The 23,045-nt window shown below is 39.6% G+C and overlaps 1 protein-coding gene and 1 pseudogene across 1 annotated transcript in view; both read right to left on the bottom strand.

The window, feature by feature from the left end:
• Positions 1-2,393: 2,393 nt before the first annotated feature.
• FMR1NB (FMR1 neighbor) overlaps positions 2,394-23,045 on the bottom strand; it is a 46,028-nt gene continuing 25,376 nt past the window's right edge. Inside the window, exons 3-6 of the mRNA XM_068963138.1 lie at positions 19,874-20,014; positions 17,872-17,968; positions 3,906-4,053; positions 2,394-2,450 (exon numbers count right to left, since the gene is read on the bottom strand). Coding sequence (XP_068819239.1) covers positions 2,394-2,450; positions 3,906-4,053; positions 17,872-17,968; positions 19,874-20,014 — 443 coding nt within the window. The remainder of the gene's footprint in view (positions 2,451-3,905; positions 4,054-17,871; positions 17,969-19,873; positions 20,015-23,045) is intronic.
• On the bottom strand, positions 8,286-9,028 carry LOC138071417 (proteasome subunit beta type-6 pseudogene; annotated as a pseudogene).

Genomic DNA, 23,045 nt, shown 5'->3' with positions numbered 1-23,045 from the left:
ATATGGAATTTAGTAAGGTAGTAATGATGATCCTACATGCAGGGCATCAAAGGAGACACAAGAGACTTTTGGACTCAGTGGGAGAAGGTGAGGGTGGGATGATTGGAGAGTATAGCACTGAAACATATACATTACCATATATAAAACTGATGACCAGTGCCAGTTCAATGCAAGAAGCAGGGCACCCAAAGCCGGTGCTCTGAGATAAGCCAGAGGGATAGGGTTGGGGGAAAGTGGGAGAGGGGTTCAGGATGGGGGGGGACACAAGTATACCTGTGGCCGATTCATGTTGACGTATGGCAAAAACTGTCACAATATTGTAAAGTAATTATCCTCCAGTTAAAATAACTAATTTTTAAAAAATGCTTGGGATGCTTGTGGTGTTCCCCTGGATTCTATTCCAGTCCACCCTTTTCTCCTTATTCCTTCTGTTTAGAATCAATCGTTCATTGTGATTTCAATTATCATCTATATATTGATGACAACTTTTATATGCAGCCAGACCTTTCTCCTGTGCTCCAGAACCATATATCTAACTGCCTACTAGTCGTATCTACTTGGATGGCCCATAGACACACCCGTGGCTGATTCATGTCAATGTATGGCAAAAACCACCACAATATAGTAAATTAGCCTCCTATTAAAATAAATTTTTTAAAAAGAGCTCATCCAAAATGACCCATCTTACCCTGTCAAACTTGCCCTTCTCACTGGCTCAGCTCAGCACCAGTATCTTTCCAGTTGGCCCATCATTCAGAAACCTGAAATTCATACTCTCCTTTCAGCATGCTAACTCTTGCCACACATACATTAATCACCAACTCCTATTGATGCTACACACTTAACAGCTCTCAAATCTACCTCTATCCACAAGTGCCACTATCCCAGCCCAGGCCACACTTTCTCATCCACATTAATACAACAGCTCATAACTGGCTCCCTTGACCCCAATGTTGTTCATTCCAATTATCCACACAATAGTCAGACTGACTTCTAAGGATTAGCTCTAACCATACCATTCTTTTGCTTGAAATCCATCTTTGTTTCCCTTTGGTCCACAGGATAAAACCCCACCCTTTAATGTGGGTTATAAGTTCTTCTGTTTTAATATCTAAGTCAAAGTTGCTGCACCCCTAAACTGTTTGCAGTGCTTCAAATACTCCATGAAATTTGGCCTTCATATCTGACACATTCCTGCCACTACAGTGACTGCATGGCAAACCCTGTTCAGCCCTCTTATCTTTCATTTTATCTCTTTCTAAAGTCTGGGCTAGTTCCCTTGCCATCTGCTCCCATAGAACTCGGTACTCCTCTTATCACAGCCCTGTCATTACTTCTTTATGTGGCTTCCTCCTCAGCTGGATGGTGAGCTCCTTGAAGGAAAGGTTAAGTCCATCTTGCTCATGACTATGTCCCAAGTACATACTCTGCTAAGTCGCTTCAGTCGTGTCCAACTCTGTGCGACCCCATAGACGGCAGCCCACCAGGCTCCCCCGTCCCTGGGGTTCTCCAGGCAAGAACACTGGAGTGGGTTGCCATTTCCTTCTCCAATGCATGAAAGTGAAAAGTAAAAGTGAAGTCGCTCAGTTGTGTCCAAACCTCAGTGACCCCACGGACTGCAGCCTTCCAGGCTCCTCCATCCATGGGATTTTCCAGGCAAGAGTACTGGAGTGCGGTGCCATTGCCATCTCCATGTACATACCCTAGCAGGGGCTAAAGCAATGTTTGTTGAATGAATGAGCAACAAGCCCAGGTAAACTTGAGCCCTAGACATTTCAAAGAGGAAAGTAAATCATTAAAAATATCAATTTCTTAAAAAGTCAATTTTATGTATGTCACAGGATGTAACTGTTTTCTTTAAAAAGTAAAAAAAAATATATAGCAACAGTATTCTGCTCTGGGCAGTGGATTATGGTTGTTTTTTCCCTCTTTCTTCTACATAACCTTTTTACCAAGTTCTCTGTAGTGAGTATGTCTTACTTTCAGGGTGGAAAAAATGTTATAAACTATAAACTACAAAGAACACTAGTATAAAATACTTTTACCATTTTTCCTCAAAACAAAGTGTCATATACAGTCAAATTTGATCAGTTTTTTTTCTTCACTTTGCTTGAAGGTGAATAACAAACAGCGTGATATCTCTGCCTTATTTAATACCAACAGAAGTATATATGTTGATAATGTAACCCAAGTTGCGAAAATCCATCACTGTCCAGGACCTGAAATGCAAGCAGTACTTTTCATACATTTTTAAATTCTATAGAAGCTACTTTTAATAAGAATTCGGATTACGGTTTGATGCACACAAACTAAACTACAACTTTATTTTATATCTGAAAATAAGCACAACAGAAGTTTTTATCCTTCTAAAACGTTCCACCAGATTTAGATGACTAGGACAGTCTCTTCTGCTCTGAAAGGTATGCGTTCTTCTCAATAGGAAAATAATGCTGTAAGAGAAAAGTAAAGCAGAGTTAAAACAACTTCAAAACTAGTATACGTACATCATACTTTGTTATACAAGGAACTGACTGCAACAAAGTTCTCAAACTATATACTGAATGCTACAATTAGTTTATTTTCAGTTTGCCAATATATCATCTTATTACAGTGAGGCATACAAAATATTGATATACTGTAGTAAATACCATTATGCTGGCAATTTCTGAACAACAAAGGTAAATCCCATGCCCTGGAGAACTGCCCACAGAAATCAAGTTTTGTTAGTCTACTTATAATGTCGTGTGTATGTGCATATAATATGCATGCGTGTACTGCATTAAAGTTATACAGGGTAATATATAGGTATGTGTAATAATATACATGCATTATTATTATTGTATAAACTTATGTATTACCTTATATAAGTAATATATCAATTACATACACATATATAATACCTTGAATAAGGATTTTATTTTGTTTTTTCTGATGTAAGTCACTTTTCTTATTCATATAGTCCAAATCTCTATTTTGCAGTTTAATCAACTGAGCAAAGGTTAAGGGACTTATCCAAGCTTCCACTGTAAATAACAGGAAAACTAGGAATAAAGCCAGAATCTCCTGACACTCAGTTTAATGGTCTAGTATTCCACTCTTGCCCTTCTCCATAACTGAAGCTGGAAATTAACACCTCTTATTTGAGTAACACACTGCAATTTTCAAAGCATTTTCACATATGTTATATTGCTTCAGCTACACACACACACACACACACACACACACAAATATCTCAGCTAAATCAAGAACCTGAAAGGTTACTTGCCCACAGAAACACTAGTTAATGGCCTGAGTCTCCTGACTCTCAATCCAGTCCTCTGCTCCTTGAGGAACACTCCTTTTCCCACAGATCATTTTATTCTCACTTGGTCCCTCACAATTACTTTGGGAGAAGGGAATCCAGGCCAAGGCTTGGGGATCTGTAAGCTTACACAAGTGAAGTGAGGCCCACGTAGTCCCTGGTGTGTGATTCTGGGATCCCCTTTCTGAACCTTTTCTAATACTATATTGTGTACCTTTGGGGAGCAGGAAGCTGAAACTAGGATTAGCTAGGATCTAGGATTGGATATGTCATGTAGTCAACACAACATGGAGGACCATGGCCACTATTATACTTAGCAAGGGTGTCTATTATGGAGCTTCAGAATTAGGGCAAGCAGATTCTATTTCTTTGTTTCCCTGAAGGGCTGAACTACATATACCAAATAGTATGGTACCCAAACAACCTAGCACATTTCTTGTCCACCTTCTTTCCATCCAAATGGTAATAATGATATTATTTCAGAAGCTGATACTCCTGCGGTCCAAACATTTGCAGGATAAAAAAAATAAGTATCAACTGAACCAAGATGAGGATAACAATCAAATATCAAATACTTCAACTTTAAATCCTTGTCATTACCTACAGTCTCCTGGTCCTTTACGTCACCATATCCTTCCTCATCCACTGCTGTATCCAACATTTCAGTATCCCTCTTTCTGTGTTTCTTTCTGTGTTTCTTCAAACGCTTTAAAACTCTGTTCAATCTTCTTTGTAAAAGACCAGCCCATTTGCTGTAATATTAAAAGTTCAAAGTGAAACTTTATTACTCAACAGTGATAAAATAATAAATAACAATGGTGGGTTATAAGGAAAAGGTTATTTGGTAACATAACCCTTTACTGTGAGGAGACATCCCACGTCCAAGGGCAGAGAAGCCACAGCAAGACAGAAGGAGGGGCGAAATTGGGACCCAGAGACCCCAAAGAGACTGAGACAGAACTGTGTTGAGTGTCTACTGAAGAGGTAAGAGTCAGCAGTGGACTGCTGCAGCAACAGGGGCTCTGGGTGCAGCAGACCTGGCTATGGCATAAGCACTCTTGGAAGAAATCGCCATTAACCCAACCATAGAGCCAGCAGAACTTACACAGGACTGGGGAAACAGACTCTTGGAGGGCACAAATAGAACCTTGTATGCACCAGGACCTAGGAGCAAGGAGCAGTGACCCCACAAGAGACTGATCCAGACTTGCCTGTGAGTGTCCAGGACTCTCCAGCAGAGGTGTGGGTCGGTGGTGGCCTGCTGCAGTGGTGGAGGCACTGAGTATAGCAGTGTGTGCATGGGACCTTTTGAAGGAGATCGCCATTATCTTCATTACCTCCACCATAGTTTGGCTTCAGGTCAAATAATAGGGAGGGAATATAACACCACTCATCAACAGAAAATTGGATTAAAGATTTATTGAACATGGCCCTGCCCATCAGAACAAGATCCAATTTTCCCCTCAGTCAGTCTCTCCCATCATGAAGTTTCCATAAGCCTCTTATCCTTCTCCATCAGAGGGCAGACAGAATGAAAACCACAATCACAGAAAACTAACAAATCTAATCACATGGACCACAGCCTTGTTTAACTCAATGAAACTATGAGCATTGCTGTGTAGGGCCACCCAAGACAGACAGGTCATGGTGGAGAGTTCTGACAAAACGTGGTCTACTGGAGAAGGGAAAGGCAAACCACTTCAGCAATGTTGCCTTAAGAACCCCATGAATAGTATGAAAAGGCAAAAAGATAGGACACTGAAAGATGAACTCCCCAGGTGGGTAGGTGCTTATTATGCTACTAGAGATCAGTGGAGAAATAATTCCAGAAACAATGAAGAGATGGAGCCAAAGCAAAAACACCACCCAGCTGTGAATATAACTGGTGAGAGAAGCAAGGTCTGATGCTGTAAAGAGCAATACTGCATAGGAACCTGGAATCTTAGGTCCATGGATCAAGGCAAATTGGAACTGGTCAAGCAGGAAATGGCAAGAGTGAACGTTGACATTTTAGGAATCGGCAAACTAAAATGGACTGGAATGGGAGAATTTGACTCTGATGACCATTATATCTACTACTGTGGGCAAGAATCCCTTAGGAGAAATGGAGTAGCCATCACAGTCAATAAAAGAGTCCAAAATGCAGTAATGACAAAATGATCTCTGTTTGTTTCCAAGGAAAACCATTCAGTATCACAGTAATCCAAGTCTATGACCTGACCAGTAATGCTGAAGAAGCTAAATGATTCTATGGAGACCTACAAGACCTTTTAGAATTAACACCCAAAAAAGATGTCCTTTTCATTATAGTGGACTGGAATGCAAAAGTAGGAAGTTAAGAGACACCTGGAGTAACAGGCAAATTTGGCCTTAGAGTACAGAATGAAGCAGGGCTAAGGCTAATAGAGTTTGGCCAACAGAACACACTGATCATAGCAAATACCATCTTCCAACAACACAAGAGAAAACTTTACATGTGGACATCATCAGATGGCCAACACCGAAATGAGATTGATTATATTCTCTGTAGCCAAAGATGGAGAAGCTCTATACAGTCCACAAAAACAAGACCAGGAGCTGACTGTGGCTTAGATCATGATCTCCTTATTGCCAAATTCAGACTTAAATTGAAGAAAGTCGGGAAAATCACTAGACCATTCAGCTATGACCTAAATCAATCCCTTACGATTGTACAGTGGAAGTGGGAAATGAAACTTAAGGGACTAGATCTGACAGAGTGCCTGATGAACTATGGGCGGAGATTTGTGACACTGTACAGAAGACAGGGATCAAGACCATCCACAAGAAAAAGAAATGCGAAAAAGCAAAATGGCTCTTTGAGGAGGCCTTACAAATCACTGTGAAAAGAAGAGAAGGGAAAAGCAAAGGAGAAACGGAAAGATATACCCATTTGAATGCAGAGTTCAACGAATAGCAAGGAGATATAAGAAAGCCGTCCACAGTAATCAGTGCAAAGAAATAGAAGAAAACAATAGAATGGGAAAGACTAGATATCTCTTCAAGAAAATTAGAGATACCAAGGGAATATTTTATTCAAAGATGGGCTCAATAAAGGACAGAAATGGTATGGACCTAACAGAGGCAGAAGATATTAAGAAGAGGTGGCAAGAATACACAGAAGAACTGTACAAAAAAGATCTTCATGACCCAGATAATCACGATGGTGTGATGACTCACCTAGAGCCAGATATCCTGGAATGTGAACTCAAGTGGGCCTTAGGAAGCATCACTATGAACAAAGCTAGTGGAGGTGATGGAATTCCAGTTGAGCTCTTTCAAATCCTGAAAGATGTTGCTGTGAAAGTGCTGCACCCAATATGCCAGCAAATTTGAAAAACTCAGCAGTGGTCACACTGGAAAAGGTCAGTTTTCATTCCAATCCCAAAGAAAGGCAATGTCAAAGAATGCTCAAACTACTGCACAATTGCACTCATCTCACACACTAGTAAAGTAATGCTCAAAATTCTCCAAACCAGGCTTCAACAACACGTGAACCGTGAACTTCCAGATGTTTGAGCTGGATTTAGAAAAGGCAGAGGAACCAGAGATCAAACTGCCAACATGTGCTGGAATATCGAAAAAGCAAGAGAGTTCCAGAAAAATATCTATTTCTGCTTTACTGGCTATGCCAAAGCCTTTGACTGTGTGGATCACAATAAACTGGAAAATTCTGCAAGAGATGGAAATACCAGACCACGTGACCTGCCTCTTGAGAAATCTGTATGTAGAACTGAACATGGAATAGCAGACTGGTTCCAAATCAAGAAAGAAGTACGGCAAGGCTGTATACTGTCACCCTTCTTACTTAACTTCTAGGCAGAGTAAATCATGAGAAACACTGGGCTGGATGAAGCACAAGCTGGAATCAAGATTGCCAGGAGAAATAACAATAACATCAGATACTCAGATGACACCACTCATATGGCAGAAAGTGAAGAAGAACTAAAGAGCCTCTTGATGAAAGAGAAAAAGGAGAGTGAAAAAGTTGGCTTAAAGCTCAATATTCAGAAAACTAAGATCATGGCATCCGGTCCCATCACTTCATAGCAAATAGATGGGGAAACATTGGAGACAGTGACAGACTTTATTTTGGGGAGCTCCCAAATCACTGCAGATGGTGACTGCAACCATGAAAATAAAAGATGCTTGCTCCTTGGAAGAAAAATTATGACCAATCTAGACAGCATATTAAGGAGCTGAGACATTACTTTGCCAACAAAGGTCTGTCTAGTTATGGTTTTTCCAGTAGTCATGTATGGATGTGAGAGTTGGACCATAAAGAAAGCTGAGCACTGAAGAATTGATGCTTTTGAACTGTGGTGTTGGAGAAGACTCTTGAGAGTCCCTTGGACCGCAAGGAGATCCAACAAGTCTATCCTAAAGGAAATCAGTCCTGAGTGTTCATTGGAAGGGCTGATGTTGAAGCTGAAACTCCAATACTTTGGCCACCTGATGCGAAGAACTGACTCATTGGAAAAGACCCTGATGCTGGGAAAGATTGAAGGTGGGAGGAGAAGGGGACAACAAAGAATGAGATGGTGGGATGGCATCACCATCTCAATGGACGTTGAGTTTGAGTAAGCTCTGGGAGGTGGTGATGGACAGGGAGGCCTGGCATGCTGCAATCCATGGGGTCACAAAGAGTCAGACACAACTGAGCGACTGACCTGAACTGCACCTTTTTTATGGAGTGTGACTTTCTATCTTGGATACTTTTATATATTTTTATTAGACTATGTGCCCCTTGAAAGCACACACCATGATCTGATTCACCTTTTTGCCCTTCACAGCACCCAACAGAAGGCCTGGAATCAATATATTCCTGAATGAATTTTAAGTTCTTTTTTTTTCTCACTGACAGAATGAATTTTAAGGTCATTTTTTGTTTTTCTCACTGACAAACTGTTTATTGAATTTTGCAGCAGTATGAGGTGTCTCTTATTGTATCTTAGAATCTCAGGATTCAGAGAGGTGGTAAAGTGGCATTGGTGAATTTGGGACTCTGATCTCCCAGAAGTACCTGCCACTCTACCCCTGATTCCTCAATGGCTGCCAGGTTGATCACCCCTCCACTGGAGCCATCCTGTTCCATTTCCAAAGTGAGAGCACTGGCAGTGAACTGCAGGCATTCTTCCTTGGTCATGTCTTCCTTTTGGGTAGCACTGACACAGCCAAAGATATAGGAGCTCCCGGAGCCCCCAGTGGCAAAGGACTGTTGTACTATCATACTCCCCATGGGCACTGAGTACACCTACCCCCTTCTTGGGGGTTCCAGCCGGCAATGATGATTTCTGTCATCAGGTCTTCTTGGTATCAGTAACACATTTCCTTAAAGAGGCTGGCTGCCATGTATACCAGCAGAGGCTCATTCAGCTCAATGCTGTGGAAACCAAGCTGATAAGTGACTCCATCAGCTACTGCCTGGGTATCAGCTGCTGAGCCTGAGTGGCAGCAGAAAATACAGTCATGAATAGGGGTTGTGAAACATGGTCACAAATAGGGGTCAGCTTGTCACTCACTCGATAGGTGATGTACAACCCAGTGGTTGATCTGCAGTCAGTTATAGAACCACCCCCTCAGGAAACTGCATGACCGTGACAGTGGTCCCTGTGGAAACTTCCCTGTTTTCCCAGTCGGAGGCAATGGCTTCAGGCCCCCAGGATGGTGCCGGCCCGGCTCCCCAGCGGCCACTAAGGTGGTCGCCATCTTCCTCTCCCGGTATTGCCCAAATTTTAAGTTCTTGAATGATATAATGAAATGAAATAATGCTGTTTTAGGGAGACAAGCCTGGCTGGATGTAACAGGGTGAATTAGAAGAAGAGTAGATGAGGAATCCATGTATATGTCCAAATTAGCTTGGCAAACATCCTTACTCACTCCCTCCATGTGAAAGGCACAGCCATACTTTCCTATTGAAGTACCAGGAAAGTTCTCCAGGACCTAACTCCTAGCCATCTTCCAAACTCCACTTGCAGCCCCATTCCAGTTATTGTCTCTCTTGTGTAAATTCTTTGGATTGGATGCATCATCTCAATGTTCTCCTCAGTTTCCAATTCTGCATCTGCATTTGAATGCCAGCTAGCTTCCTGTTACAGACAGAATGTTTGTGTTCCTAAAATTCATGTTGAAGCCCTAGCTCCCAGTATGGTTGCATTTGAAGACAGTACCTCTAGGGAATACTTAAGGCTCAATCAAGTCATAAAGGTGGGGTGCTGATCAATAAAATTAATGTCAGTATAAAAATAATAAATTTTTGTTTTACTAAAAATCAGAGTGCCTGCTCATCTTACTCTCACACACATCATGGAAAGGCCATGTGAGCACACAAAGAGAAGGTGGCCATCTGCAAGCCAGAAGGAGAGCCCTCACCAGAAACCAAATCAGCTGGCATCTTGATCACTGACTTCTAGCCTACAGAACCGTGAGAAAATAAATGCCTATTGTTTAAGCCAACTGTGATATTTTGCTATGGCAGCACTGGAAGACTAATACATTTTGCCCTTCTTTTGCACTTGGGGAAACCACTTACTTATTAGGACAGCAGGTGACAACAGGACTAGGCCTGGACTAAGCTGTGACTATCAAATATGAGAAGAGGTGAATCCCCAATTCATCCCAAAGGAAACCAAAAAAAAAAAAAAAATGACAGGGAGTCTAAAAGAATAGAATTACATATTAAAGATAAAGGAAAGTAAATAGTCACAGATGATTCCCAGGATTCTAGCCTGAGAGACAAAAGAAATCACTGATAGAAATGAATAGGTGTCAAGGGGAGATGATTTGGGAGAAAAAGTCTAGTTTTGCACACATTGCATTAAATGCAGTTAGAAATACAAAACAGGTAGAGGTGATTTCAGGATGTATGAGTCATTTATCCAGAGAAACCCAGAACACTATGTTCAAAAAGGATTTCAGAAATTAACTCAATTCTCTAGTCTAATATTATGAGAAAATCAACATCAAAAGAAGTTAAGCTCACTATAAAACTGGTAGTAAAGGCAGAACTAGAACAAAGATCTTTTAAAATACTCTTCCTGCTACATACTTGTAATATTTTCTGATAGATAAGAATAAGGCTTTGGGAGACAACCACAGTTGGGAAAACAAAGAAAACCAAACTGAGGTGGATCAGAATGGGAAGGGGAACAATGAAATCCAAGGAAGGAAACTTTCAAAAAGGGAGAAGTCAACAGTGTACTTATGTGATAAAAATGTCAAGTCAGATGGAAATTCAGAAAAGGTCACTGCATTTTGCAATGAGGTTATTAGTTACTTGGCAACAAATTCTTCCTTTTAATAGTACCTAATATCCCAGAATTTTCTAAAATGCTGCCCTTGGAGTCCTTGCAATAGGAACACCTCGGACATATAATCCGCATATAATGAGGTTCTCTTATTATTTCAATAACTAAATTACCTTTAATGGGGTCCAATAAGAACTGGTGTTATGTGAATTTCAAATCTATAGTGACTCATGTTCAAGAAGGGTTCCAGTTGCTCACTTTCTCATCTGATCATATTTTATCAAAGTTCTTAGAGCCCAGCAATACTTTTTATAGACTCTATTTCCTTTCTTTGAATTCATGTCTATAATCCTAGGAACTTCAAACCTTTCAGCAGTTGGCTAATTACTGCATAAACCTTTCCAAAATAACATTACTAATTATATTGTACAGTATAATGAGACAAACAAACATGGGGATTTGAAAATATAAATGCTCATTTTTAAAATTCAATGGGTCATGATTTTTAGGCAGTTTTTGGCATATTTATTCCCAATTCTTTACCTCCCATTCTATGAAAGTAAGTGGTAATAAGACTGTCTACATAATGAAAACCACAGTATAATACAGAGAATCACTCAGCAGGATTTGTCTAAATGTAGAAATTTTCAGTAGCAGCCATCTGGCAAGCAGCAACACTGAAAGAGTATGGGGGATGTGCTATTTACATCATCTGTGTATCAGATGATTTACAATCTAAAAAAACACTGTTTTATTAGTTGGAAGAAACATAGTCTTGTCATTTTCACACTGAGTGCTGAATTTTCTTAATTTGAGGTTACAAATTCAATCTGATAGGAAAAAAAAGAACATGAAAATACATTTCATCTGATTTGAACAGGCACTGCATTACAGTGTTTGAATCTTTCCCCTTGCCAAAGCTATGTATACACTCAAGTATCATATCCCTATATAATAAACAGATGTTTAACTGGCATATAAATACAGATTAAACTTTATATAAAAACAGGTAAATATTAGAAGCTAAATTCGCACTTGAAACTACTGTTCTTGGCACTCTACAACTGTAACAGGAATAATTCAGCCACTCACCTTCTCTCTCACTCTAGACCCCCATCTGCTTCCTTTTGTCCCAATCCACCTGATATTTTTGCTTTTCATCTCTATGTAAGTCTTAAGTCTACCAGTGACACTTAAACCTAATGAAGCTTCTGATCCCTATTAATGAGAATAAAAATAGATCTTACATAACCTTTGAGGACATAATGAATTTCAAAATGCATCTTATATATAAGTTAATAAGTCTATCCCTAGCAAATTCTTAGAAAGCTTTTCACTAATATTCTCTGCTCCCTATTGTATATGTGAACCAGTTCAAACTAGCTTCTCTGTTTACATTTGAACTCAAGTCAAGTAGAAGTAAACTACACACACAAAATAAGTAAACTACAGATTCAGTTATAGATTATTAAAGGGGCAAAGTTCAGCCACACTTGCTAAGAAATGACAGGCATTTAAGGGGTCTACATTATTAGGGAGACTACATCTGAATGTAATGAATTCTGTGGGAGAGCCCCCTTCCCACCTAGCCCAAATGTTGTTCTCCCTTCAGAAATTTAGCTCAAATAGCATCTCCATCATGGAGCCCACCTGCTCTCTTCCATTCAACCTGATCCCCAATGCCTCAGAACTTCTACAAGTCACTGTCACCACTCATTTTAATCCTTAATTATATTCCACCTTTTATTGTTCTTAGTATGTCATGATTGGGATTTATTTTAAGGTATATTTAGTTCCTCAAAATGAAAATCCATCTCTTAAGACATTTCTGTATCCTAATATCTAGCATAAGTAGTGACCGAATATGGTCAATTGTAGAAAGCATGAATTAGACATTAAAAACGAAATGCATTTGTCTTTGGAAAGTGACTATTCTCTTTACATAAACTGCTTTCATTTCTCCCCTCTCTTCATATTATTTCTTATTTTTCATCCCTCCAACTCTTGCAGGTTGTTAGCTCCTTAGGTTGGGGCTTTACTGGTAGCCTAGATGGTAAAGAATCCGCCTGCAATGCAAGAGACCTAGGTTCAATCCCTGGGTTGGGAAGATACCCTGGAGGAGAGCATGGCAATCCACTCCAGTATTCTTGCCTGGAGAGTCTCCATGGACAGAGAAGCCTGGCGGGCTACAGTCCATGGGGTCATAAAGAGTTAGATACGACTGAGCTACTAAGTACAACATAGCTCTCCTTAGGTTGCTGGTGGTTGTTTAGTTACTAAGTCATGTCTGACTCTTTGAGACCCCATGGACTGTATCCTGCCAGGCTTCTCTGTCCATGGGATTCTCCAGGCAAGAATAATGGAGTGGGTAGCCATTCCCTTCTCCAGGGGGAATCTTCTCTGAGATGGAAAACAGAAAGTGAGTTAACGGGATAGCTCTAAAAAGACACCTTGCCCCCCAAAAGAAGGATTTAGCAGACTTTGGCCTTCATTTAAACTCCTTGTTTGGTATCAAGGATAGGATCTGTAGTCTAACACAATGATTGCCCTTGACTCTAAAATCAGCTTATCAGGAAAAACTGCCAGTGCCCCATCCACCCTCAGCCATCCATTGTTCCTAAAACTTCAGCTAAGCAGCAAGCTGAAACTGACACCTGCTCTGAGGCTGCAACGAACAGCTCAGGACAACTGAAGGTACCTACTACTATTACACAAAATAGTAAAATAAGTAAGTAAATAAATAAATCATAGTAAACCAAAGTTTATGGTGTTCAATATATACATACTACTCACATTGTTTAAGTCTCTCAAGCAGTTTGTTTATTATCTAAAAAGAAGAATATATATTCCTATCAAGGGATAATCCTCTGGAATTCATTTTAGAGAAAAATCCAGTGTACTTTAACATCCCCATACCTTGGCAGAGGAACACTAGGAGGGGCCATAACAGAGGTATTATACAAGGCAGAATATATCAGACACTCTAAATTGCTTGGCAAAATGCTAGCTCTGATGCTGTAAGAGCAACATTGCATAGGAACCTGGAATGTTAGGTCTATGAATCAAGGCAAATTGGAACTTGTCAAACAGGAAATGGCAAGAGTAAACGTCGACATCTTAGGAATCCGCGAACTACAATGGACTGGAATGGGTGAATTTAACTCAGCTGACCATTATATCTACTACTGTGGGCAGGAATCCCTCAGGAAAAATGGAGTAGTCATCATAGTCAACAAAAGAGTCCAACATGCAGTACTTGGATGCAATCTCAAAAAAGACAGAATGATCTCTGTTCGTTTCCAAGGCAAACCACTCAATATCACGGTAATCCAAGTCTATGCCCCAACCAATAATGCTGAAGAAGCTGAAGCTTAATGGTTCTATGAAGACCTACAAGACCTTTTAGAACTAATACCCAAAAAAGATGTCCTTTTCATTATAGCGGACTGGAATGCAAAAGTAGGAAGTCAAGAAACACCTGGAGTAACACGCAAATTTGGCTTTGGAGTACAAAATAAAGCAGGGCTAAGACTTATAGAGTTTTGCCAAGAGAATGCACTGGTCATAGCAAACACCCTCTTCCAACAACACAAGAGGAGACTCTACACATGGACATCACAAGACGGTCAACATCGAAATCAGATTGATTATATTCTTTGCAACCAAAGATGGAAAAGCTTTATACAATCTCCAAAAACAAGACTGGGAGCTGAATGTGGCTTAGATCATGAACTCCTTATTGCCAAATTCAGACTTAAATTGAAAAAAGTTGGGAAAATCACTAGACCGTTCAGCTATGACCTAAATCAATCCCTTACGGTTATACAGTGGAAGTGGGAAATAATACTTAAGAGACTAGATCTGATAGAGTGCCTGATGAACTATGGATGGAGGTTCATGACATTGTAGAGGAGACAGGGATCAAGACCATCCACAAGAAAAAGAAATGCAAAAAAGCAAAATGGCTCACTGAGGAGGCCTTAAAAATCACTGTGAAAAGAAGAGAAGGGAAAAGCAAAGGAGAAACGAAAAGATATACATATCCATTTGAACGCAGATTTCCAAAGAAGAGCAAGTAGAGATAAGAAAGCCATCCTCACTGATCCGTGCAAAGAAATAGAGGAAAACAACAGAATGGGAAAGACTAGAGATCTCTTCAAGAAAATTAAGAGATACCAAGGGAACATTTCATGAAAAGAAAATCTCAATAAAGGACAGAAATGGTATGGACCTAACTGAAGCAGAAGATATTAAGAAGAAGTGGCAAGAATACATGCTTGGGGCTGGTGCACTGGGACAACCCAGAGGGATGGTATGGAGAGGGAGGTGGGAGCAGGGTTCAGGATGGGGAACACGTGTATACCTGTGGCAGATTCATGTTGATGTATGGCAAAACCATTACAATATTGTAAAGTAATAAAAAAAAATTAATCTTAAGAAATTAAAGAAAAAAAAGAAAAAGAACACACAGAAGAAATATACAAAAACGATCTTCACAAACCAGATAATCATGATGGTGTGATCACTCACCTAGAGCCAGACATCCTGGAATGCAAAGTCAAGTGGGCCTTAGGAAGCACCACTTGGAACAAAGCTAGTGGAGACGATGGAATTCCAGTTGAGCCATTTCAAATCCTAAAAGAATGCTGTGAAAGTGCAGCACTCAATATGCCAGCAAATTTGGAAAACTCAGCAGTGGCCTCAGGACTGGAAAAGGTCAGTTTTCATTCCAATCCCAAAGAAAGGCAATACCAAAGAATGCTCAAACTACTGCACAATTGCACTCATTTCACACGCTAGTAAAGTAATGCTCAAACTTCTCCAACCAGGCTTCAACAACACTTGAATTGTGAACTTCCAGATGTTCAAGCTGGTTTTAGAAAAGGCAGAAGAACTGGAGATAAAATTGCCAACATCCGTTGGATCATCAAAAAAGCAAGAGAGTTCCAGAAAAACATCTATTTCCACTTCATTGACTATGCCAAAGCCTTTGACTGTGTGGATCACAATAAACTGTGGAAAATTCTGAAAGAGATGGGCATACCAGACCACCTGACCTGCCTCCAGAGAAATCTGTATGCAGGTCAGGAAGCAGCAGTTAGAACTGGACGTGGAACAACAAACTGGTTCCCAATAGGAAAAGGAGTATGTCAAGGCTGTATATTGTCACCCTGCTTATTTAACTTATATACAGAGTACATCATGAGAAATGCCGGGCTGGATGAAGCACAAGCTGGAATCAAGATTGCCAGGAGAAATATCAATGACCTCAGATATGCAGATGACACGACCCATATGGCAGAAAGCAAACAGGAACTAAAGAGCCTCTTGATGAAAGAGAAAGAGGACAGTGAAAATGTTGGCTTAAAGCTCAATATTCAGAAAACTAAGATCATGGCATCTGGTCCCATCACTTCATGACAAATAGATGGGGAAACAGTGGAAACAGTGATAGACTGTTTTTGGGGGCTCCCAAATCACTGCAGATGGTAACTGCAGCCATGAAAATAAAAGACACTTACTCCTTGGAAGAAAAGTTATGACCAACCTAGACAGTATATTAAAGAGCAGATAAAAAAAAAAGAGCAGAGACATCACTTTGCCAACAAAGGTATGTGTAGTAAGGCTATGGTTTTTCCAGTAGTCATGTATGGATGTGAGACTTGGACCATAAAGAAAGCTGAGCACTGAAGAACTGATGCTTTTGAACTGTGGTGTTGGAGAAGACTTTTGAGAGTCCCTTGGACTGCAAGGAGATCCCACCAGTCCATCCTAAAGCAGATCGGTCCTGAGTGTTCATTGGAAGGACTGATACTGAAGCTGAAACTCCCAATACTTTGGCCACCAGATGCAAAGAACTGACTCATTTGAAAAAACCCTTATGTTGGGAAAGATTGAAGGCGGGAGAAGAAGGGGACGACAGAGGATGGGATGATTGGATGTCATCACCGACTCAATGGACATGAGTTTGGGTAAACTCCGGGAGTTGTTGATGGACAGGGAGGCCTGTTGTACCACAGTCCATAGGGTCACAAAGAGTCAGACATGACTGAGTGACTGAACTGAACTGAATCCTAGCCACCTATTTCTAAAAAATATTTCAGTGTTACTCATGGGTTTTCTTTTACATGAACACAAGCTCTGAAGGGAAGATGAAAGTATCAAAGATTCTACTCCTATTCCCATTCACCTGTGAACAGAAACAAAAGAAATAAGCCTAGGAATAGAGATAACTCACTCAGTATAGGAAACTAAGTAAAAACTGAGAAAAAAATTGACAGTTATATGCAAACTGGAAAAGCTGAAAGAAAGGCTGTGATCCAACAGTGTCTTCAAATTTGTCTGAGAAAGTTATGAAAGCATGAGAACTTTTAAATCAATATAGAACTGCCTTCAAGGCTAGCCATCTCCATCTACTGTATTCCTTTATTTGTTCAAATACTCATTTATTCAACAAAAATATATTAAGCATCCACTGTATCTGAGGCACTTTGCTATAAATTGAAAATACAATGAGGAAGATGACAGATTCACTAGACTCAAAAAAAAAGGTACAGAAAAGAAAAAAGACAGAATCTTTATGCAAAATAAGGTAACGTGTATAGTCTAAATCTTCCAGTGAAATCTAACTCGAATAAAAACATAAAAGATGCTTAATCTTCAACAGGCATTTTATCAGAAAATTTAATAGGTACTTGTTCTCAGGGTTGTGCTAGTGCCAACCTTGCACTTGCACAAACCTGACAGTGAGCGCCTCACTCACTCCATCTTAGTCCTGGCCCTGCTCTTTACCTCTACACACACTCTGTCTCAGTAGGCGGGAAGCTATTTCAAAAAAAAAAAAAAAACTTACAAGCATCATGCCAACAGCCCACTGGGATTTTGATAAGAAATCTGATACAAATTGGCTTGAAGTCAGATCAAGGCTTTCAAACCCAATAGTAGATAACCATCTATTATATGGAGAGTAGCGCTTCTGGGAATCCTTCTGATTTGCAGTTAACCACCTCTACTCCACATACCCTCACCTCGCTGATTTATTTTTCCTTTCAATTGGGATTTTGTTTTGTTTGATGAGGGAATGTACAAACTAGGACATGCAAGAGGATATCTTAAATGGGTGGCAAAATTAAAATAGTATGCATGAAGAAATATTCTGGTAACTTAACTTTTTCCCAAGCTACCTTCTGTTAAGCAAAATGGACCGAAACGTAATCCCTGTACTTTTGAAGCTATGAATGAATGTGTCTACACAGGAATGCTCAAGTATACTCAGCAATTGGCAAATAAAAGTTGTTTGCTTACCTCCTCCAGCAAAAAGAGCAGCAATAAATGGGCAGACATCCCAGGAATATCATGCTTATCACACCAAACCCAAACATCCGGAACATCTGCGTAGGCTCTGGTGGTTTAATTATATCCTGTTACTTTTATGACTTAAGCAAGAGAAGCAAATCTGAGCTCTTTCATAAAGTCTTTATTTAAAAAACTATTAGTTAATAAAGTAAAATGAGATATTCTTACATGGCAGGTAAATATCATTGGTACTCTATAAGCAGCAGGAGTTTATGAAATGTTCTAGGAACACAACTAAAGGTTCAGTTTGTGTGTTCTCTCCAATGGACATGATTTAGCAACTGAACAACAACCCCAAGGGAAGCCTTAACAAAACAATCCTGTTTCTGTTAATATACTAGATTATTACTATTCAGACTATATATGTTTCTTCCTGTGATGTAAGCATGTTTTTTCCTTGGCCATATGTTATACATTCTTGAATACTCAGGGAGTGAATCAATCTATGAATAGCTAACTTGAGAAAGGAATGGTTTCTTAAATGTTTACTTCTAAATATAAAACATTATATTAAATGAAAAATCAAAAATTTGCAAGTGATTAAGTATATTTTATTCTTATATTCATTGGGAAATGCATTCTAATATGATTGGGGGATTGTAAGTCATGGTTCAATTTTTCCCTCTACAAGAATCAAATGTTTTTTCACACATAATATAAAGACTAAATCAATGAATGAATTATAACACCATGTGACACTGTTAAAACTGTAATACTATATTCATGATAGAGTTTAGGTTTCTATCATTAATACTAGATGCTCAACAATTGAATGCAGAGAAGGCAATGGCAACCCACTCCAGTACTCTTGCCTGGAAAATCCCATGGGCGGAGGAGCCTGATAGGCTGCAGTCCATGAGGTCGCATAGAGTCGGACACGACTGAAGTGACTTAGCAACAGCAGCAGCAGCAACAATTGAATGGGGCCTATATTAACCTAAGACACTGTTCTGCATGCATCCTTTTAGTACCATTTGTTAGTGCTTAATCATATCAATCAAATATGTCCATCAAGGGACCAACTGGTAGTATGTCCCCACTATCCAAATGAAGGAGCAAAAGCAGATGGTCTGGTGCTCAAAACATTGTAAAGAAAAAAAAATCTTAAGAGAAGAATCTAATTCATAAACAAAATAACAAAGAAAGAAACTGATCAACAGACTTAACAAGAAACATTCAATTTACTGTTACATACTGAGATGCTGAAGAAAAAGATAAATGAGAAGAATTCTACTCAGGAAGAGAAGGTGGGAAGAGAAAGTAAGCTAAGGCACGCCTGACTGGTATTGTCTCCCAGGCACATGGATGGTTACATCTCGTAAAGCCTGTGATCTATGGGAGAAGATAGTGACTAAAACAAACTCAAAATGCAACAGTTAGGACTTCCCTGGTGGTCCAGTGATTAAGGGGCTTCCCTGTGGGATCAGCAGTAAAGAATCCACCTGTAAGGCAGGAGATGCAGGAGATGCGAGTTGGATCCTGGGTAGGGAAGATCCCTGGAGAAGGAAACGGCTACCCACTCCAGTATTCTTGCCAGGAAAATCCCATGGACAGAGGATCCTGGTGGGCTACAGCCCATGGGATCACAAAAGGTCAGACACAACTGACTGAGCAACTGAGCATGCAGGCACCAGTGGTTAAGACTCCATGCTTCCAATGCAGGGCGTGTGGATTTGATCCCTGTTCAGAAACTAACATCCCACATGCCACTTGGCCAAAAAATTATAATAAATACAACAACAAAAACCCGCCATAGTCACACCTAAGGACTAAGCAGAAACAGCTCATGAATAGAGGTCTCCAGGCCTTTCTACAGATGGTAGTATTGCTCTAGGGCTGGGAGCCTCCTTTAAGGGTTAAGCTAAGAGATCCAACAGTAAACATATGCCATTGTGACCTGTTTACTCAATTTTAAAAAACAAATATAATAAATGTAAAAGGATTAACTTACTGTCTCTCAGCGGGGCAAAACAGCTAACCGTAGTGGTCTTGAGTGAAGAATAACAGCATTTGTATTTCAAACATTCATCCTTGTTAAGATCTTGCCCCTGCTTGCAAGGCTTTAGCACTTGACCCTCCACTGGAACGCATGCTTTTAGAAACAAAATGCAAGAAAGAGATTTCAGCATGGTTAATAAGCACTCTCCCTAAATTAAATAATTATGAAAGACAAAAACAAAGAAAAAACAAACCAGCTTGTACATTTAAAGAAAAGATTGAATGGCATATACAAATAGTAATGAATGCTGAAAAAATAAAAGTTATCACAAAATTACTTAACATCACATTTCCAATTCTAGATGAACTCCAGAAAAATATAAATTGTTAACAGATCATTGGTAAGGTAGTTTTAAAATTACTTTAAACATAAGTTGAGCAGTAGTGATACAAATACAACACAGAACAGAAGGTGTTAAATAGCTAGAATAGGCCAAATGCCTTTAAAACTAACACCTTGTTAAAAGAATACCACAGATACCCTCTTATTCAATGTTACTAAGCTACAGAAATGTACTGAATTCATCAATGAAAATGAATGCAAGTAAATTTCACACCATTCACTGCTAGAAAATAAAGTAATATTATTGGCATCAACCTAGTTTCTGTCAACACTTAATCATATTGGCACTGCAATATGTTTTAAGATTCTTCCTTTTGGCCTTAAGTTACAACTCTAATTCTGAATAGGCAATAATTTATGGCATGAATACCAAGATTCATGCAACTACAATAAGTTCATACATAACTGAATCTGTAAGATTCACAAGCTCAAACAGCTGATTTTTTAAAAACATCCTGCTTTATATGAGAAACCAATGACAACTAAATAGGCAGATATCAGATTTTTATTCAAAAAGAAAACCTCTACAGTATGGCTTAAGGTCAGCATAGAATCAATCGCCAATATTATCAACAACTACAGACTTAGAAAAGTAGTTAAGTGATGTTTGGGCTTCCCTGGTGTCTCAGAGGTTAAAGCGTCTGCCTGCAATGCGGGAGACCTGGGTTCGATCCCTGGGTCGGAAAGTTCCCCTGCAGAAGGAAATGGCAACCCACTCCAGTATTCTTGCCTGGAGAATCCCAAGGACGGAGGAGCCTGGTAGGCTACAGCTCACGGGGTCGCAAAGAGTTGGACATGACTGAGTGACTTCACTCACTAAGTGATGTTTTACAATCAGTCTAAAGCACTTCAACATCAGCAAAAAACAACATAATGGTTATATTATTACCTCCTGGTATGTTCTTATTATATTCCGCTTCTTTAAAGATTGACAATTCCTGAAGCTCAGGTAAAAATAATAAGAGCTACCATTCATTAATCATCTATTTGGGCCAAGTATCTTGCTTTACACATATTATTTCTAATCTTCACAACAAACTCTTAAAATTGGTTTTATAATCTCCAGTTTTAAAATTAAGAAATAAAAGATCAGAGGAACTTGTCCGAGGTTACAAATTTAATACATTACTGGTTGGCCTGGATACTCATTTCCCAAACATTTTAGACATGTGAGAGATTAGCCTACTTTGTTGTTATACTCTAAACAGGTTGTTCTTCAATCTTGCCAGGCCCAGAGTGACTCTCCTCCCCAGGATGGACTGCATCTGGAATACCATGTGCAGTCCTGGACATCACACACTCAAGAAAGAGTGACAACTGTCAGGCTCTGGTCAGAGAGCTGATGAACTTCCTGTGTGCTGAGTTCCTTACTATTGCTGCTACTGCTAAGTCGCATCAGTCGTGTCGTGTCCGACTCTGTGCGACTCCATAGACGGCAGCCCACCCGGCTCCCCCATCCCTGGGATTCTCCAGGCAAGAACACTGGAGTGGGTTGCCATTTCCTTCTCCAATGTATGAAAGTGAAAAGTGAAAGAGAAGTCACTCAGTCGTGTCTGACTCTTAGCGACCCCAGGGACTGCAGCCTACCAGGCTCCTCCGTCCATGGGATTTTCCAGGCAAGAGTACTATTGGTATTGTTCAAAGACCATTTTCCAAGAATGAAAATCATACAAGAAAAGATTTTAAATCATAGAAGAGACTGGGCTAGATCATCTGTAAGGTCCCTTTCTAATGCTGGGCTTCTGTTATTTTATATCTAAATTAGTATCTGGAGTTTATGCCAGATACTAAAATTAGCTTTCAGATTCAAATCACTAATTTTGAATAATAAAAAGGTAGAACAATTTTTATCAGCTATAAGTATATGATTTTGTCCAAAGGGAGAAGGACTATGGGACCTCTCAAGGTTCCCTGTCTGTCTCAACATTATCATTTAAATCTGTAAGAGATGAATCTATTACTCTGCATGCATGCTAAGTTGCTTCAGTCATGTCTGACTCTTGGTGACCCCATGGACTGTAGCCTGCCAGGCTCCTCTGTCCATAGGATCCTCCAGGCAAGAATACTGGAGTGGGTTGCTATGCCTACTAAAATACTAAAAACAGTCTAACAATGAAATGACAGTCTTTTTGCTAGTGCTTATGTGGGACGGATATTCATTTTTAGTTACATAAGGGAAGAAATATATTGGCTAAAAGTATTTTATGAACTTATTGTTTTTCTTTTTTGAGAATAAGGTATGTACATTTTATAAGTATTAATATTTAATCACTGTTGAAAGATGTGAATCAACCTCTGCTGTGCTTAGTCTCTCAGTCATGTTCGACTCTTTGCGACCCCATGGACCGTATCCTGCCAGGCTCCTCTGTCCATGGATTTTTCCAGGCAAGAATACTAGAGTGGGTTGATATGCTCTCCTCCAGATCTTCCCAACCCACGTCTCCCATATTGCGGGTGGATTCTTTACTGTCTGAGCCAGCAGGGAAGCTCTGAATCAACCTAGGTAAGATATTTCTCTTAAAATGGGACAGTTTGATTTTACTGGGCAAAAACATCAATTTATAAATTGGTTTTCACTCAACTTACTGCACTAGGTTGGAGGAGTATTTCATAAATGCAGATATTTTATTTTGACTATTTTTAAAGGTGGCTTCAGTGTTTGTATAATGTACTTATTATAAGTAGCTTGGGATAGTTTATATCTGCTATCTTCTTGAGCTCTAAAGCTTGAATCATCATTTGTTGTTTATGACCAACTCCAACACTCATTAAACTATTCTCT

Source organism: Capricornis sumatraensis, chromosome X (assembly GCF_032405125.1).
Source record: "Capricornis sumatraensis isolate serow.1 chromosome X, serow.2, whole genome shotgun sequence".
Taxonomy (NCBI): domain Eukaryota; kingdom Metazoa; phylum Chordata; class Mammalia; order Artiodactyla; family Bovidae; genus Capricornis; species Capricornis sumatraensis.
Note: the sequence above shows the minus strand (reverse complement) of the source record. Positions and strands in the feature narration are given on the sequence as shown.